The following is a 19,873-nucleotide window of genomic DNA, read 5'->3' on the forward strand; positions in this document are numbered from 1 at the left end:
AAAAGTTTTCTTAGTTTTGAGTGATACCTTTTCCTATTCCACTCCCTATTCCTGGACCCTTGAATCCTGGCTGTAGGAGGGAAAGTACCATGTATTGGATGCTGATTCAAAGCATATATTTTCTTCTGAAGAACCCTGCCTCTGCCGTCCAGGCTATTACCACCATTGGCACTTTAACTGTGTCTTTAAAGGACCATTCTACCTCCACCATTTTATCCAGCCATTTGTTTTAGAATGGTGGGGAACATGGCAAGACTAGTGGATTCCATGAGCATGCACCCTCTGTTGCAGTTCTTTGACCATGAAGTGAGTTTCTTGGTCAGAAGCAATACAGTGTGAAATGAAATGATGATAGAATGGCATGATGGTGGATAAGGCATTCTGTACGACCACACTGTTGGTAGTTTTTGCAGACGCATTACATGCAGCGAAGGCAAATCTCTAACCAGAATAAGAATTTATCCCAGTAAGGTCAAAGCAATGGCCTTCCCACAAAGAAAGCATAATCAATATGCCATCATGTTGCTGGCTGGTCATTCCGGGGAATGGAGCATGTCATATCAGGGCTCATTGTTGGTCTCTGTTGCTGGTAGATCCACCACTCAGCAGGAGCCAGAGCCCTTAAGTCAGCCTCGGTGAGTGGAAGTCCTTGTTATCAAACCCCTACAAAACCTCCATCTCTGCCACCATAGCCACTTTGTTCATGGGTCCACCCAGCAGTGACCAGGACAGGGATGCCTGGGGAAAGAGGCTGGCTGTCCACAGAATGAGGACTAGCTCCTATGCTTAAGTCATCTTTTGACGAGCATTTACATGGAACTGAAGTATCTTCACACCCTTTGTCCATTTGGAGAGCTCTGTCCACATATTTCTTCTATGAATGCCTTTCTCACCAATTATTCTATGATGTTCCTTCCAAGTCCCTGACCATCTGGCCATTTAACCTTATAAGCAAAGTGTAAGACCACGTGTACTGCTGGAAATTCTGCCCACTGTGAATATTTTCCTTTATCCCAGTGTCTTTCATGGTTGTCCCAGAAAGGAGTAGCCACTTCTGGATGTTGCCTACATAAACCTATCAGTAAAACAAGCCCTAGGCTTCTCTTTCTTAGTCAACTGATCATAAGGCACACTCAATGAAGCCATCACTGCATACTTGGGAACAGAAGGCATTCTAACAGGAGTAAAAACCATAGACATTTGGGCAACTTCTTCTTGTAACTTGATTGTACCCTCAGGGCCTGCTTGAGTGTATATACTACTTCCATTTGATAATGGATTGCTGCTGTGCACCCGTACATTATGGGTTAGTGGGTCAGATAATACTCAGCTTAGGTTACATGGTAATTTTGTGCCTCCCCCACTCTCACCCCCTGCCAAGTTTCTACTAAGGTTTAATAGCAGGTTAAGAGCTATCTTTCTAGTCAGCAGACAATGATAGAGCCTTGCTTCAAAAGCCCCAGTCTCTGCTGTGATTTATGCGTAGCAGCCTGCTTAAGACCCCAGACAGTATCCTTGTCTGCCAGTGACACCTCAGGTACTGTCAGGTCTGCTCAGTCACATACTCCAAGTGGTAGAGCAGCCAGGACCTGTTGAAGAGCTCTCTCTTGTTCCAGGTCCCACTCAAAGCTGGCATCTTTCTGAGTCACTTGGTATATAGGCCAGAGAAACAAACCTAAGTGAAGACTGTGCTGCTTCCAAAATCCAAATAGGCCCACTAAGCATTGTGCTTCTTTCTTGGTGGTGGCGGGGGCTGGGTACAACAACTTATCCTTAGAGTATCTATGCACACTCCACACGACATGACTAGAAATTTTACTGAGGTAGAACACTGTTGAGTTTTGATTGGATTTATTTCCTGTGCTCTGACGTATGTATCAACAAGTCCAAGGTGTTTGTTGCCTCCTGCTCACTTGGTCCAATCAGCATGATGTTATTAATATAGTGGACTGGTGTAATATTTTGTGGAAGAGACAAATGATCTAGATCCCAACACGGAGCTGGAGAGTTAATATACCCTTGAGGTAGGGCAGTGAAGGTGTATTGCTATCCTTGCCAGCTGAGAGCAAATTATTTCTTGTGGTGCTTTTGGGCAGATATTTTAAGTTGTATTTGCTAGATATCAAGTACCAGGAAATGTGTTAGCAGCTGCAGTTAGAATTACTACTTGATTATGTTTTTGATAGTCAGTTGTATGCTCCATGATCCATCCACCTGTCTTCTGCACAGGCCAAATAGAGTTAAAGGGAAATATGATGAGAACCACCAACCCTGCATCTTTCAAGTTCTTGATGGTGGCATTAGTTTCTGTAGTCTGTTTCAGAAGGTGATCACTGTTTTTCCTGGTATGTAGTTTTTTTTTTTTTTCTGACTCTTTGGGGGTCCACCACCCAGCTCCCAAATAAATACATGGAGACTTATTCTTACTTATGAATGCTCAGCCTTACCTTGGTTTGTTCCTAGCCAGCTTTTCTAACTTAACTTAAATTATCCTGTTTTTCTTGTTAACTATGTTTTCCTCTGAGCCTTTTACCTTTCTTTGTTCTATATATCGTTCTTTCCTTCTTACTCCAAGGCTGAGTGTGTAGCTGGGTGACTAGCCCCTGGCGTCCTCCCCTCCTTCCCCTTTCCTTACTCCTCCTCTCCTGAGCCTAGATTTCTCCTCCTGTTTATTCTCACTGCCTGGCAACCCTGCCTATTTCTCTCTCCTGCCTAGCTATTGGCCATTCAGCTCTTTATTAGATCAGTCAGGTGTTTTAGACAGGCAAAGTAACACAGCTTTACAGAGTTAAACAAATGCAACACATCTTTATATCATTAAACAGATATTCCACAAGCATAAATAAATGTAACACATTTTAAAATATTCCACAGCACTGGTATGTTAGACTATCTAGATCATATAGTCTAAAAAATCCCCTTTTAATATTTCTATTCATTCTGTGGGTCCTCTTCATTTGGAGAACCCTGACTAACACACCCACCCACCAACACACATAACATCATTATCACCCATAGACTAATTTATAGTGATATGTATCTACCATTACAGTACAACACAATCATTTCACTGCCCTAAAGATTATCTTTGCTCTGTCTTTTTTTTTCTTTTTGATCTTTGTGCTGTCTCTATTGTTTTCCCCTTTCCAGAAAGTCACATAGTTAGAGTCATTAAGATATGTGGCTTTCTTAGATTGATCTCTTTTACTTAGTAATGTGCATTGAAGTCTGCCCCATCTTTTAATTTCTTTTTATTGCTAATAGTATCATTCCATTTTCTGAGCATGTCTTCTAGGCCAGTCAATTGTTGTAGCTTGTTGAATTCATAGCTGGGCATGATTGATAGTAGTTTTCTTCCCTAGTAGCTTGAATAGCACTTTCTAGCACTATGAAAGCTAGCATGTAGGATGAACCTTCCAGGTCAACACTAGCTTGATTTTGCAATGTTTATGACTTTAGCATGTGGTGTGTGTAGTAATAAGGTCTTACCGCCAAGTTCTAGATGATAACCTAGAGCTTTGGCTATAGCCTGTAATATTTGTGGGCCTAAGGGACCTCACTGGCTATTCTGGCTACTTTTATGTCAAACTTGACACAAGCCAGAGTCATGTGGGAAGATGGAACATCAATTGAGGACATTCACCCACCAGAGAGTGGCCTTTGGGCAAGCCTGTGCTATATTTTCTTAATTGATGATTGATGTGAGAGGGTCCAGTTAGCTCACTATGGGTGGTGCCACCTCTGGGCTGGTGGTTCTGGGAGCTGAAGAAAGGCTGAGCAAGTGGTGGAGAGCAAGCCAGTAAGCAGCACTCCTCCACAGCCTCTGCATCAGCTCCTGCCTTCAAGTTCCAGCCCTGTTGAGTTCCTGCCCAGACTGCCTTCAGTGAAGGACTGTGATGTGGAATTATAACAGAAATAAACCCTTGCCTCCAAGTTGCTTATGGTCATAGGGTTTTATTCCATTAATAGAAACCCTAACTAAGATACTGCCCAACAACTCCAAAAGAAATAACTCATACTTGAAATTTGGCTTTTTACTTGTTATTTTTATTGTTTTGATAGGGTAACTTTTATAGGGTAACTTTGTTTTCTCTCTTTTTATGTATGTGTACATGCCAGTTAAATACAGTTATGTGAAGCTCCACCAGCCCTTCACTAACAAGTTAGATGTGACCTTTTTTTTTTTTGCTCTCTTTTACAAATCCCAAGTCATCTATGTCTTGTTCCAGAGGTGCAAAGATAAACACTGGAGAAGCCCACACTTCCTTTCTGGCTGTGAAAGACTAGATCTCCTCCCTCCGCATTCACCCTTCTGTGACCTTGACCTTCACATTTTAAAGTCTGGGGCCAGCCTTCCTGCAGAGGAAGAGGCAGCACTTGGCTGCTGATGGTGGTCTCCTCTCTAGTGACAGCAGGGAGTTAGTGAGAAAAGGGAAGGGCAAGGCTGGAGAAGGGAAACACAGCCACCGACGTGAGTTAGAACTGCTTAACTCAGAGACCCCCACACAGGGTCTCCCTACAGTACCATTCGGACGCTGCTGGATCATCCCAGACTCAGCCCATGTTTAAGACAGAGGTTCTGTTGGGTCTTTTCCAGGGCTTTCATTCTGATGAATCCCAATTTCAGGCCATTTCCAGTCTCTCAGCTCCCAGGCAGGCCTCTTTGTTATATGTAACCATGCTTGTGTGAGAAAATGCTGAGCAGAGAGCCTTAGAGAGCATGTGTTGCACGTCCAGCAGCACAGCTCGTTGACGTTTGTGAGTCTGCCTTCCTTAAGTAAATTTGGAATTGATCAGTGTGTGCCCTGCATCTGTTTCGATGCTCCCTGTCGTGGGATGTCTGTCAGATGTCAGCAAGAAACAGAGCTTAGGTCTTGCCCCTTAGACACTGCTGTAAGGCTGAAGTCAGTCTGTGGAGCACTGGACAGAGCTAACTCAGTATGTCAGAAGGACCAGTGGATTATGTATTAGTATTAATTGATCTAACAACAAAATATTCCAACCCGTTGCCTGGCAGTTGTGAGCAATCTACTGGTTTTGTGATTCCTTAGCCTCTGGATGTTTCTGTTATGTTCTTTCATTTCCAGTTGACTCAATTTTGAGAATTCGGGCCATGATGTTTTGGAATATGAAGTGAAAGGGATCTACAAAAGGTTAATGGCCCAGTATTAAGCTGTAAATAGTGTCCTGTGTTGAAGTGTCTTCTGGGTTTCACACTTTGTTCTGTGTTAGGATAATTGCTGTTCAGTATTTAGTATGCATCAGAACTGAAAGGACTTCAGTTATGCAGATTAGTGGTTCGGTCACTTACTGTGTATTTACTTGCAGGTTCTTCAATTTCTATTGAGTTTTATCTGAGCCCATTGAAGTTGTCCTTGTATCTTGTTTGCAAGACTATCCACATCTTTCATCCTTACCATTATCTGTAAGGAACTAGAAAGTTCTATTGTTGATGTTGATCACAATGGACTGCTTCCTTGCTCTTTGGAAAGTTTGAAGTAATTGAGATAACTAATCTCCACCGTCTGTAAACAATCAACTCTACAGAAAATGTTCTCTGGCAGCTCCTCCTGCCTCCTTGTTTCTGCACCAGCTCTCACTCTGTAGCCCAGGCTGTCCTGGAACTTGCTATGTAGATCAGTGTGGCCTCAAACTTAGAGATCCAAGTGTTGGAATTAAAGGTGGGTACCATCACACCTGGCTTCCTCCTTGTGATGTTTTCTTTCTCACTATGGGTTGTGAGGTGTGGATGGAGTCTCCAAACAAGCAAACTAACAAAAACAAGGAAAAAAATTATATTTATTTCTGCCAGTGACTTTCTCTTCATAGAAACAGAGAGACATAGGACAATAATTCAGATTGCAAAATGTGTGTATGTGTGTGAGTGAGTGTGAGTGTGTGAGTAAGTGTGTGTGTGTGTGTGTGTGAGAGAGAGAGAGAGAGAGAGAGAGAGAGAGAGAGAGAGAGAGAGAGGAGGGGGAAGTTAATTTCATAGGTCCTTCCTCAGGTGCCATACACCTTGTTTGTAGGAACTTTACGAACTGAGCTATCTTCTCTAGCTCTCTGTGTTTTGAGACAGGGCTTCTCTCTATGGTACAGGCTGACCTGGATCTTACTGTGTATAGCCCAAGGTGGTCCAAACTCATGTCAGTCCTGCCTTAGCCTCTGAATGCTATAACTACAGGTGTGACCAACTACAGTTGACAAAAGTTTTCTGGTTGACACATTAAGTCATGTGAGAATCTGAGTTGCTCTTCTGTGGTTGGATGTTTAATGATTTCCTCCTCTGCTTAAAATGAGTGTGGTTGCTTTTTTCGCATGTTATAAATATTACATACATTAGTGTCATGAACGTAAACAGCAATGTAATTTAGAATATGAAGGGCCCCATAAATGGTGTGGATGTTCAAGGTATGTGTGTGAACTTGTGCATTCAGGTGCATGTGCATGTGTGTGGAGGCCGGAGGTCAACATCGGTGTTTTGCTCAGTTACTCTGTTTTGTATTTTGAGATAGGGTCTCTCACTGAACTTGGAGCGTCCTGCTTTGGCTATGCTGGCTGGCCTCTGTCTCCTGAGTGCTGAGATTGTTGGTATGCACCACCACACCTCACCTAGTTAATTAAGATTAATTTTATAATTCATTTATGTGCACACACACATGTGTGTGTGTGTGTGTGTGTGTGTGTGTGTGTGTGTGTGTGTGTGTGTGTGTGTAGGTTCCTGTACAGACCACAGGAGGGTGTTAGATCCTCTGGAATGGAGTTGTAGGCAGTTGTGAGCTGCCTGCATGGCATCTGTATTGGGTCTTCTGGAAGAGAGACAAGTGCTCTTAACTGCTGAGCCATCTCTCCAGCCCCCGCAACCCCTCAACTCTATATTTTTAAGTGTTATTATAACATTATTGTTAGGGCTGTCTCTACTCAGGACAGAGATGCAGTGCAAATCTGTAGTTCCTGTGAAACCAAAGACAGGTGCTTACTGTTGTATTCATATAATAAACATTTTAATTATGTCATCCTGTGGGGAAAAGGTACTACCTCTAAAGCAGTGGTTCTCAACCGTGGGTTGTTGGGAGGGGGTCAGACGACCCTTTTAGAGGGTCACCTAAGACCATCGGAAAACACAGATATTTACATTGTGATTCCTAACAGTAGCAAAATCACAGTTATTAAGTTAGCAACAAAAATAATTTTATGGTTGAGGTCACCACAACATGAGGAACTGTGTTAAAGGCTTGCAGCATTAGGAAGGTTGAGGACCACTGCTCTAAAGTAACATTCCCAAATAGACTTTTCATTTGGGAATTCTAGTGAGGAAAATCAATAACAACTTAGAATAAAGTTAGAAACAAAAGAGTTGATCAGATTCTTTTTTTGTTTTTTGTTTTCTTCTTTTAGGGCAAGTTAAAGTCTTCAGAGCGCTGTATACATTTGAACCCAGGACTGTAAGTATTCTGATTTAAATTGTAAAATTGGCACAGCAACTTAAGATGACTTTCTTTAGACACCTGTTCTGGTGTAAGTAGTCCGTACTTTCTGCGATGCTGTGAGTAATTCACAGGATGAGTGTTCAGTCTCTCCCCACGGCTCTCCCCTAGTGAGTGGAGCTAAGTCCCAGGTTGATGTGCATGGCCTGAGTTTGGAGGTCATAGACTCCCTCACATGGCTTCTCTCCTTGTGTGTGGTGACATCTGTTTTAAGTCACCAAGTGGCCCACGTACAAAAATATCTAAACTACAGAGACCCCAATCTTTGTCAGCTTTGCTGTGGGTCACACACCAACCTTCCTCAGCCGCTCCTTGACCCTCTGCCTCACATCTTCTGCTGGCCTCCTGGAGCGATTATCTTAGCTCTTCTGTCATCATTTTTCTGTTGTTGTGGATCCCGGTGTCCACCCACCCACTCAGCGTTTAGTGAGCCCCTGTTGTGTGCCACACGCTGGATGAGCCTTTGTGAATAGTGCAGCAACAGCTGAAGGAAATATAAGAAAGCTAGCTGAGCACAAGGGAGCCAGCAAACACCATTTCTCCATGATTTCTTAAGGTTCCTGCTTGGGTTCCTGCCCTAATTTCCCCCCATGATGGAAATGTAAGCCGCATCAGCCCTTTCCTTCCCTAAGCTGCATTCGTCAGTGTTTTATCACAGCAACAGGAAGGAAGCTGGAACAACAGGAAGGAAGCCGGAACACCCTCCATAGCACCCATCATTTCTCCCATAGTTACTCCATGGTATCCATCATCATTGGCATGGCTCTCCCACTCTGAGTGCTGATTCACATCACCAGGCCAGGCCTGCTGGGAGATCACAATCTGCCCTTTTCTAAACCCCTACCCAGTTCCTCGTTTGAACATGGGAATACTGCTCACTGCTCTACACCACAGCCGCCCTGCAGTCCTGACAGAAGGTTCCTATTGGAGGTCCATCACTTGGTGGTCATCAGCCGGTGACAGTGATTACTAGCCAGTCCAAGTCTGCATACTCAGATGAGCTTTCCCAAGACTTCAGAGGTAGCAGGTTTCCGGGGTTGTCACCGTCACCATATGAGGTGGGTGAGCCGTGGGTAGAGTGTTTGTGGAGGGGGCTGCTGCAGCAGAACCACAGACCTGAAATTTTAGCCACAGACATACAATTCCTCATTATCCTGGAAGGCAGAAGCCCCAGAGGGAGTTGACAGCAAGGCTGGTTTCTTCTGAGGCCTGTCTGTCATGGTGACTTGTAGTAAGTCACTTTCTCCCCATGTCCTCACATGGCCTCTCCTTGGGTGTGTCAGTGTTCCCGTCTCTTCATGGATGCCAGTTGTGTGGGGTTGGGGTCTGCCTTGAAGCCCTCATTGAATCTTAATGATCTTAATAAAGACTGTCTCCAGCCAGGAGGTAGTGACACATGCCTTTTATCCCATTACTCAAGAGACAGAGGCAGGTGGATCTCTATGAGTTCGAGGCCAGCCTGGTCTACAGAGTGAGTTCTGGGACAGCCAGGGCTATATAGAGAAGTTCTTTCTCAAAAAAACAAAAACAAAAGGCCCTGTCTCTGAGGTGCTGGGAGTTGGGACAGCAACCCAGAATTTGGGAGGAAGCACAAAAGGCCATGACGGATATAGTGGCCTGAGCCCAGGGTCATCTTTAACTTACAGGGACATCTCTGATGAGATCAGGATCACGGAGGAGGATAATTGTGGAGGGGAGCTCACAGCATCATCAGTTGCTCCTCCAGACCATGCAAACACAAGGCCACAGAAGCCTTCTCTAGAATGAGACCTATGTTCCCTGAGGGTAGCGACTGAAGGTGTCCTTAGCCGGTCCACTGTTGTCCTTTCTCACTGACCTCCCCTCGCTGTGTGACTCCCCCTGACCTTTGGCCTTTCCTCACTTCCATATGACTCAAGCTTCTCTATTCTGTTTGCATTCCCTGCTAGGTTAATGTTTCCAATCTGTGGCTTCGGTCCACCATCTGCTGCACATCTGTTTTTCACTATGTGGTCCTCTACGGTGTAGCTCTTGTTCCAGTGCTCCCTCCCCCTCCCCCTCCCCCCTTGTATCACCCGGAGGACTCTCAGTAGAGCCCATCCCTGCACCTTCTCTGGACCCCTGCTCCTGTGAACTGGTTTCCCTTCCGTGAATACTGCGCTGAGCACTCCCACTAGAAGTAGGTGCCTCTTACTGTGGCCTACTCAGGCACAGTACTGTACAGGCAGCTCCCATCTGGGGAGCAGGACCCCGGTTCAGAGCCTGAGCTAGGCTTTCTGGTTTGCCCTGCCTCTTTTGCTGCCTGTGACATGGAGATGACTTAACCTTTGTCTCTGTTGTTTTAGTGAGAACTATGATAATGTAAAGGCAACAGCAGCTGGAATAGTCACTATTGCCAGTGAGTACTGGTTGCTATGTTGATAGACATTTAACAAATACTTTTCTTTGTTTGATATACTGATTACTAATTTACCTCCATTTCTTTTCTGGAGGGAGGTTTTCCATGCTATTTTTTTAAGCTTTAGTTATTATTGAATATACAGGAGTAATACATATTTAATTTATTAGGTAATTTAAAAAGTATTCTATTTTTAAACTGTGACTATAATTTTTGATATACTGGTACTGAGAGTCAATAATGGCCATTCCACATCCTGTTATCCGCACACTCCTCTGTGTTCTCCCTTCTGTCAGTTTAGATACTGAAGTATCTAGTGAACAGGTCAACAGCTCACACAGGCCTTCCTTTAGCTGTTACTAGATATTGAACATCCTCCCAGACCTTCATTTACTTTTATGAGTGCATGAACCTGTCTCTTGGACAATGCTGGAAGCATTGTTTGTTCCCCTGTAACAGGCAGTCATCATCTTTGTATGGGCACACAACACACTGATCACTCAACATGTCATACGCAAGGCACGCACACCACACACCATGGTACAAGGACACCACAGTACAGCACATAGGATTGTGCAGGCTTAGCATACCACACATTGAGTATACTGCATCCACAGCACACCATTTACTCAGCATATGCTGGGCACTGCACTTTGAGAACACAGCACATTGAGGATGTAGCACATTATACTCAGTACACTAAGTTCACAGCACACTACAGAATACACTGAATATACCGCTGAGTGCACAGCACACCACAAGCTCCACATTCTGAACACATTGCACAGTATGCTGAGGTCACAGTACTCCAAGCACACCAAGTATACAGCGCACTGCAGGCATAGTAGGTTGAGTGCATAACACATTATATAGCGCACCAACTACCTCTTTAGAGCATTGTGGCCTGGACATATTGAAGGCTGAGCTGGAAGCTAGGGGCCCTTTACTTACTTATACAGCAGCCTAGAAGGCTATGGTTCTCCTTTTAGCAACTTACAACCCCAGGAGACAGTGAGAGTGGCAGCCAGCTCTAGTTTTGGTAATGCGTTGGCTGGGTAGAGTAAGGCAGGTGTGGCTCCTGATTATCTATCTTGCTTCAAGGAAAGGTATTTCTGGCATCACTCAACCTTCTGTGATTCTAACCCTCCCCCGGCCCCCATTTGGATGAAGTGTCACCCAGAGACCTGCCTGGACTGGATGGACCAGTGTGAAAGCATGTTGACAGGGAGGAACAGTGTGCCTGAGGAACAGTGCCTGAGGAGTGCTGGTTTCTGAAGGAAAACCAGGTGGACCTGCTTGGTCATATAAGGCTTGCTTGGCTGCTCTAGGTTATAATGTGAGGAGGTCTAGAATGGGGATCCAAAAGTTGAGGTAGGATCCCAGCCATGCTCCTCACTCTGGTCTTCAGCCTTCCTGTATCTGCTTGCTAAATGGAGATACCTATGACCCAGTTCTGCCTCGTAGGTTTTTGCAAGGACCCAGTGAGGTCAAGCATACTTTGCATGGGAAAGGAACTGTACGATATTGTTGTCCTGCATTATTGAGGAGTTAGGATAAGGAATTTTTTTCCAAAATCACCATCATTGAACTAGGTCATGATATTGTGTGATGTGTGATATTTCTGTGAGAGAAAACAGAAGCTGGAATTAGAAGCTGGGGCTCCATAGTCTGAACATAACATGTGTGACAATCTCATCGTTAGTATGGCAACAAAAAATGGCCCCACTCCTTAGTAATTTTGGAGAGGGTTAAATTACTGTTTGCAAAGGTCGTGACCAGCGCATGGCACATAAGTAACTATAATAAAAATAATAAATGAAAACATTCATGAAAAATTTATTTTCCTTTTATTAATTTTTTGTGTTTGTAGGTTACCAAATCTAAAAAAATTTAGAAGTATATCACAGTTTCTCTAAGCTTTTAAAAACATTTGCATAAACCAATAAAATTGCTGTCTTGGCACTCTGTTACCCATTCTATAGGATAGTAATGAGAATGTACATTTGCACTCAGTACTAATATGCATTTACACTTGGTATGGGAGTACCAGTCATTGCTTATTTCTTTCAGCTTTTGCTTTACTCAGGAGACAATGTCTCTCTCTGCAGCCCAGGCTGGCCTTGAGCTTAGAGCAATCCTCCTGCCTTAGCCTCCTGAGTGCTGTGATCACAGGCATGAGTCACCGTCCTAGCTCTCTTCTTTGTTCTGAGACCTTGTCGTTCTCCCAGGAGAGATGAGAGAATGTGGTTAAAAACCAGAGAGCAAGCTGGATGTAGTGACGCGCTCAGGGCATCATTGGGTCCCTGCTTTCCCGTTTCTCTTCCGTGAATACGATGCCAGGAATGTAAAAGTAGATCCTCCTTGAACAGTTTACATTAAGTGGTCTGTTGTGGGTTCTTAATGGAAAATGTGACTATTTTAGGTAATGTCTGATTTTAAGTCATAATGTTACCATACTGGCTGTGCAGTCCCCAGCATTGTCAAGAATTTCATAAACCGCCCCCTTAGCCAGGCTAGGAAAGCCCACCCCTTTATTTTGTCCTTTTGGAAGAAGATACTGTGTAGTTAGTATTGTACTTGAGAGCTATTAAAGGAGAATAAACTATAAAAACTAATAAAATGGCTGGGTAGTGGTGGAGCATGCCTTTAATCCCAGTACTTGGGTGGCAGAGGCAGGCAGATCTCTGAGTTCAAGGCCAGCCTGGTCTACAGAGCGAGTTCCAGGACACCCAGGACTACACGGTAAAACCCTGTCTCAAAAAACAAAAACAAAACAAAAACCCCAAACTTATAAAATGGTCAGACCTTTTCCCCCCGTGACTGGCTGCTGGTTGGTGCCTCATTTGATCAAACCTGACCAGGGTGGAGGTGCAGTCGCCCTATAGCACAGCTTCTGCTCATTTAAAGCTGAATCAGCACTGTGAAGTCGTCGGATGACTCAGCTAAGTGACATTTTCCCAATGATGCCCTTTACCAAGCCACAAAATACAATCACCTAAAAGATGCTGAGAGTTTTGACTTTAATTGTTTTTAAAATTGAGATAAAACATAAAATTGACCGTTTTAAAGCCAACAGTTGAGTGGGTTTAATACAGTTGCCGCGGTGAGCAACCACTTCCTTTAGCAGGTTCCAAAACATTTTCATCACCCCAGAGTAAAACCTTTTGCCCAAGAAGTAGCCACTTCTCATTTCCCAACTCATTACCCAGTTCTTACAGAGAAGAAATTAAAGAGGTGATGTGTGTGTGTGTGTGCATATGTGTATGCACACATATGCCTGATGTGTATTTTGGACTTTTTTGGCAGAGATTTTTTTCCTATGTTTTTGTTTTTCTCATGGGTAAGTGATCCTACTAAAGATGGAAATTTAGGCAGATCTGACTTTTGAAGGAGCCCAAAACGGGAGGGAAAGGTGGCTCCTGGGCTTCCCCAAGGCACTGATTCAAGAGGTCTCGTGAGCTATGAGTGGACAGATACAGACTAGAAATGGCCCAGGACATGTCTAATGTGGAATGCGCACATCTAACCCTTGTAGAACTCCAGGAAGTGCAGTCATTATAGAAACAGCTACAGCTCACATCCCCCGTCCCCATATACACCCATTCTAAGTTCCTCCTTCCTTCCCATGCCTTGGTACTTTCTAAGGAGAGATAGTCAAGTGGTGATAAAATGCCACCTTAATGCTCTGAGATGGCCACTGTGTTCAGTGCCATGCCGTGGTGATGAATGTGGGCTCTCTTAAGTGTCTCTGAGAGGATCCCGTTTGCAGCTGTTGTTAAAGGAAATTGTTTCTCTAATCACTTCTATGTCTGCAGCGTATTGAAAGTAATACTGGCCATCCATCTTCAAAACAATGGGTAGAGAAAAATCTCAGAGGTCTTTTATTTCTCTCCTCCTGAATATTATTTCAAATGAAGTTACAGTGCACTTCCTCAGGTCCAGTGGGTTTAACTAGTTTTGTGTAGCTTCTGCTTCTGCTGTAAATTTAGTCTCTGTAAATCAAAGTGTAAAGGTAATAAATGCTTTAGGAAGTTGCCTTTAAAGGAAGTCAGCCATTTTGGGGATCTCATCCATCACCATACAGATGGTGAATCTTTCATCTGACTTCATATTTGTGGTTGCTTCAAGCATGATGCAGTTGCTAACAGTCTTTGTTTATATTGAGGGGCAAACGGCAGTTATGATAGGGCACATCAGCTTTGAAATGAAATCCATCATAGAGCAGAGTCATCTGTACTCATCCCAGTCTTCTCCTGAGAGGAGGCAAACACTTGGGGAAATGAATGGGTGAAATAATTTGTTTCAGTAGTATAATTTTTATTGTATGTGTGGAATAGGCAGAAATGAAAAGGTTTTTTTATATATATATTTTCCTACTAATATTATAAAAGTATACTTGGTAATAGCAACAAATTTGGAAAATTCCTGTGCATATTTTATGTATAATCATCATTTCATCCTGTGTCTGTGCTCAGTGTTTCTTAGCATCTGTCAATATCTGAGATTCTCTTTCACTGGGCGTTGTACTTCCCGTTTACTCAGAAAACCATGGTGTTATCTACTGGCAGTAACAGGATGTGTGAGCCAAGTGCTAGCTTCTTGGGAGAGCCTGCAGAGCACTTGATGGGCCAGGCCAGGGTGAGGGCACTAGCTGTGAAGTCAGCCCCTGCAGTTGCGAGGGTTTCTGATAGCTTCTTGTGTTTTAGCTCTTTAGGCTTGTCAAGGCTGAATTACATATTAGTACTCATGTATGAGAAACATTCATTCTCTCTGAGCATGAGGACCAGGTAATAGTTTTCTGAAAATAAGCAAATACAAGTATTGATGTCTTTCATGGTCACAAGTATTAATGTGTTTCATGGTCTTAATTTTAGACATTTATCCATATATATACATATATGTGTATATATCACACACATTAAATATGCATGTATGTATGTATGCATGTATATAATCTACCATAATTTTTAAGAGGGAAAAGTTTTACCAGTATTCTATGCTGGTGTGAAAAAACCTTTGCTTTGCAATGGAAGAATCTAAAAGGTGTTAGAAACTCTTACTTGTTATATGCACATTCTTTGACAACATTCATCACAGGACAAATCCAGCTTTAGAATTCAAGTATTAATTTACTATAATATTTTGTTGTGTAGTTTATTTTTTGATGTTAATATAGAAGTAATTGTCTATAAGAATACTTTAGGATTTAAAATTTAAAAATTTAAAAGAAATCACTGTATTCTAAGGTAGGAAAAATCTCATGGAGTTAATGTTTGTTTTTTTCTTCCTTCTAGCCCGATGAACTGTACTTTGAAGAAGGAGATATTATCTATATCACGGACATGGTAAGCCCAGCTAATGTTCTGTACTACATCATACTATAGATATATCAACAGAGGGCTACATGGTTTAGCCATAGTATTGTAAATTCTTTTGTGTATATTTACATAGAGGTATATATGCAGAGTCTTGCCTTTTGACACATTTACAGTCACATATCATTGGCAATAGTCATTTTTATTCATCAATAGGAAATAGTTGAATAAGCTTTGTGGTGGCCACAGATGGAACTCTGCAGCCTTACAAAGGAATGAGGATATCTCTCATATACTATTCTGATGTAATTCAAGTGGAATAAAACAAGATAAAAATGCATATATATTATGCTTTACTTGACTAAGAAAGAAAGAGTGAGAGACATAAATATGCTTCTATTTTCTGACATTGAAAATAAAGAAAAAGCTGCAAAATATGACTTTAAAATTAGTTTCCTCTATCTGAAGGAAGGAAAAATAGATTTTTTAAAATTATAATTTGTTTTAGATATGACTTTGGAAGCCTACAAACTTATATGTGGCTGTAAAATTAAATAAATAAAAGCAGTCCCTAAAAATTGCGAGCAGAATGAATCATGTGACTTTAATCACGCTCTGGCACTTAGCTCAGCCACACAGAAAGAAAGTGTTTTCTCTCAGCCAGACTTGGCAGTTTGACTCAACATTTCTAGTGACTATAGCAAATGAAACAGAATGCCAATAAATAAATAATAGAAGGAAGGAATAAATAAATACATATAAAGAAATGGAGAGTGCCCATATTGACCTGCAAATGCTCTGAGACCGCTGTGTGTCTCGCATTTGAGGGCGGATGAGTCATTAGGTCGCTGGTGTCCATTGTGGGTTCTCAGCAGGGAGGAGGAGGATGAGCAGATGTCAGTCAGTAAAATGAAGTAGAAACACAGAAGTCCTTCATTTGAGTTGGAAGAAAGCATCACATTTTATTTTTGAAGGGGGCCTTAGCAAATTGCCAACCCAGTAATAATATATTACTTTCATTGAAAGGAACAAGGCCCCTTTGAGAAATGGCTAGTACCAGCTCTGGGCCATCATATGTGCAGGATGAACTGGCTATCTTGTGACTGGAATAGACGGCAGCTTCAGGAGACTGCAAGTGCCACATGTTGGAGTGACAAGGAAAGCAGTATGCGCTACCCTGAGATGGGGGCAGTTTAAGCATCAGTCAGGGCAACAACCCGCAAGGATTGAAACACTGGTTGAAGTTTATGATTCCTAATGCTATCTGAAAACAGATCTCATTGGTACTGTGAGGAAACACTCTGGAACAAGGGTGTTTATTCTGACACCTGGTCAGGGAAGGAGTCAGTACTTATTGTGTCCTTTCTTCCTGACTTTATCTTGAGTGTTCTGAGAGTTGGTAAGGGAAAGTTAACTCTTTAAAGAGATATACTCTTCATTTAAATGGAAAAATATTCCCATTCTGCAACCCCTCTGATTACTGACAGCAGCTACTTCCCTACAGAGGCAGCCTTGCCGTGCATGTTTCCTGATGGGGGAAATCAATACTACCCATGCCTTCCCAAAAATGTGCGGCTGAATCTGCTTATGCTTTTAGAACTCAGTAGCAACTCATGGGCAATGCATGGAAAAGGGGGATGTTTTTAATGATAGCATAGGTTTACAACAGCAAAATCCAGACTGTTTCAGTTTCTATAGAAGAAATAAATTGTTTATTCAAATATATATATGTATATATATACATGTGTATATATATATATATATATATATATATATATATATATATATATATATATATATATATCTCAAGAGCTAAAAAACCAAACAACAGCAGCAAAACTAACAAAGAAAAGAATGTATGAGAGGCCTGTAAATTAAAGGTGAAGTAAAAGGGAAATTAGTTGTACTATGTGGTCCTTATTTGAAATCTTGAACTGTGGGCCGTTAGGAATGTTGAGTTTTGACTTAGATAATTGATGATGTTAAGAATTCCTGGGGGAAAGTTAGAAACTGTGGTAATGGTGTCACAGTTGCCTTTGAAAATTATTTATCTTTCAGATACATATTCCAATCTTGCAAAGTAAAAAATACACTACCTACCACTAACCCTGGTAATCCCAGAGGGGAAATAAGATGGGTGGTGGGTATTATTGGTCACAAACAATGAGTCACGCAGTTAGGAAATGTTATTACATTGTTCTGCTTCTGTACAGCTATGAACTTCTCTATGATAAACAGTTACCCAAAAGTGAAGATGACACAAGAAGAAACTTTAGAAAATGTGCCAAAGCATAAAAGTATATCAAAGGAGAGATGTGGAAGCCTGCTCTCTAAATCCTTTAGCTATAATCTAAACTAATGCGTTCCTCCTCTTTTCTCACATCTCTGGTTTCTGTGATGGAAGACCTGTGGTGTGTACCTGATGTGAATGGGGATGCTTCTGTACTTAATGTTCGTGACAAGGGACATGGATACAGATGGCAAGGGTTTGAAGATGCTGATCATTGGGGACCCAAATGAGGACTTGGGGACCCAAATAATTTCAGATACAATTACATTCTGACTCCCCTGCTCTCTTGGCAGAGTGATACCAGCTGGTGGAAAGGGACATGCAAAGGCAGGACAGGACTGATCCCGAGCAACTATGGTAAGTGACCAGCTGCACTGTGAGCCTCCTGTTTGTAAGATGGCCGTGCATACCAGGTGTGCACAGCCCAACTCAATGCTTGGGAGAATTCATTGCAACATGAAAAACCACACTATTTCCTGGGAAACACTATGGATTCTGCTCTTAGTACTTTCTTTTAATGCTCTTAAACTCCAGATCACACATTGTTCATCTAGTTCAGCAGTTCTTAACCCATGGGTCGAAACTTTTGGGGGTCAAATGGCCCTTTCACAGGGGTCACGTATCAAATATCCTGCATATCAGATATTTACGTTATAATTCACAACAGTAACAAAGCACAGTTATGAAGTAGCAACAAAAATAATTTATGGTTGGGGTCATCACAGCATGAGGAACTATGAAAGGGCCACAGCATTAGGAAGGTTGAGAAGCACTGCTCTGGTTTGTGGTGAAGAAGCCCCATTGTGTTAACTGAGCGTTGTACTCATTAAGTGCTAATCAAAGCAGCTTGAGGAGCTTGTTAAGGTGTGTCTCAGCCGGGCGGTGGTGGCGCACGCCTTTGATCCCAGCACTTGGGAGGCAGAGCCAGGCGGATCTCTGTGAGTTCGAGGCCAGCCTGGGCTACAGAGTGAGCTCCAGGACAGGCACCAAAACTACACAGAGAAACCCTGTCTCGAAAAAAACAAAACAACAACAAAAAAAGATGTGTCTCCCATGCAAAATTATTAGTACTTCTAGCTGAAAGGTGGGCAGAATATGCAAAAACATGTAAGTAGAAACTAGCCGAGCAAAGCTAAAAAGACACACGATTGGTGAACGAGGGTCCCTGAGTTTAGTCATCTTCTTCCAGTTAGTAACAGGCTACATGACTAAAGACACGCAGAGTGATGCCTCTGGATTCGATTCCACATCTGTGTAGTGGGAGTGCTGGGTTTAGATCACGTGTAAGAGCCTTCTAGGCTTTAGTAGTCCATGACTCCTTAGACTGATGGTAGAGCCAGCATCAGGCACTGGTTCCCAGCACTGCCACTGGGAATGTGCCAATGTCACAGACTGTCCTTCAGAGACATGGAGACGATGGCCAGGTTGAGCTCAGGAGCCTGCACACCCTGGGCTTCGTGTGGTTCTCTTCCTCTGAAGTCCCCTAAATATCTTTCCACTGTGCTGCATTTCCTGCCTTGGCCATAGATACTGTTGTAAGAAAGTCCAAAAATGGACATGAAGAACGTCCTACCCCAGCCCTCCTAGGACGACAGGTGTGGGCCTGAGGTCGCCCTGGAGCAGCAGTCTTGCTCTGGGCGATCCCGCTCACTCTAGGGCCACAGTGGTTGAGAGCAGATAGACGGCTGCTGTCCTTTGGATATAGGCAGCAGTGTCGCTCCCAGTCACTGCTGCATGTCTCCACAGAAGGGAATCACAGCTGTTATCAGGTATCCTCAAAACAAAGGTGTTCCACAGAATGTGGAACTGGGTATCAGATGCTTATACCTTTCATGGCTTTCCTTTATTGAATGCTTGAGTAAACTTGGTGTGGGGTTTTGTTTCTGTTTCTGTTAATGGCTATGCTTGCTGTTGTTTATGCTTCCAGTTGGTTGCTGTGTTACTTACTGCCTTATTGCTTGGCTTGGTTTCATTTAACACAGCCTCTTTTAAAGGAGTACTATCAGTTATTTTCTGTTACTTCTAATCCACCCTAAGTAAGTAATTAATTAAGCTGTTGTATCGGAGGCTCTGGCCATGAAGCTGGGTGCCCATGGGGCATGACTAGCTCCTGTCTATCACTGAGTGACATCATTGATGGGCTTGCATTTTTGTTTTCTATCTAGTGGCTGAGCAGGCAGAATCCATCGACAATCCATTGCATGAAGCTGCAAAAAGAGGTAGGTTTGATTCTCTTTTTCTTTTTTGATAGAAGATACGGTATATCAAAATGCATAGATTTTTAAAAAATGTTTTATTCTTTGAGAGTCTCATACATGTGTACAAGTATTTTTTCTATTTATTTATTTATTTATTTATTTATTTATTTATTTATTTATTTATTTATTTATTTATTTTATAATTT

The 19,873-nt window shown here is 42.5% G+C and overlaps 1 protein-coding gene across 1 annotated transcript in view; it reads left to right on the forward strand.

The window, feature by feature from the left end:
• Ostf1 (osteoclast stimulating factor 1) overlaps positions 1-19,873 on the forward strand; it is a 55,799-nt gene that overhangs the window by 22,438 nt on the left and 13,488 nt on the right. Inside the window, exons 2-5 of the mRNA XM_059259870.1 lie at positions 7,399-7,445; positions 15,159-15,209; positions 17,763-17,826; positions 19,635-19,688. Of these exons, the coding sequence (XP_059115853.1) occupies positions 7,399-7,445; positions 15,159-15,209; positions 17,763-17,826; positions 19,635-19,688 (216 nt within the window). The remainder of the gene's footprint in view (positions 1-7,398; positions 7,446-15,158; positions 15,210-17,762; positions 17,827-19,634; positions 19,689-19,873) is intronic.

The sequence above is a fragment of the Peromyscus eremicus genome, chromosome 1, assembly GCF_949786415.1.
Source record: "Peromyscus eremicus chromosome 1, PerEre_H2_v1, whole genome shotgun sequence".
In the NCBI taxonomy this organism is placed as follows: Eukaryota; Metazoa; Chordata; class Mammalia; order Rodentia; family Cricetidae; genus Peromyscus; species Peromyscus eremicus.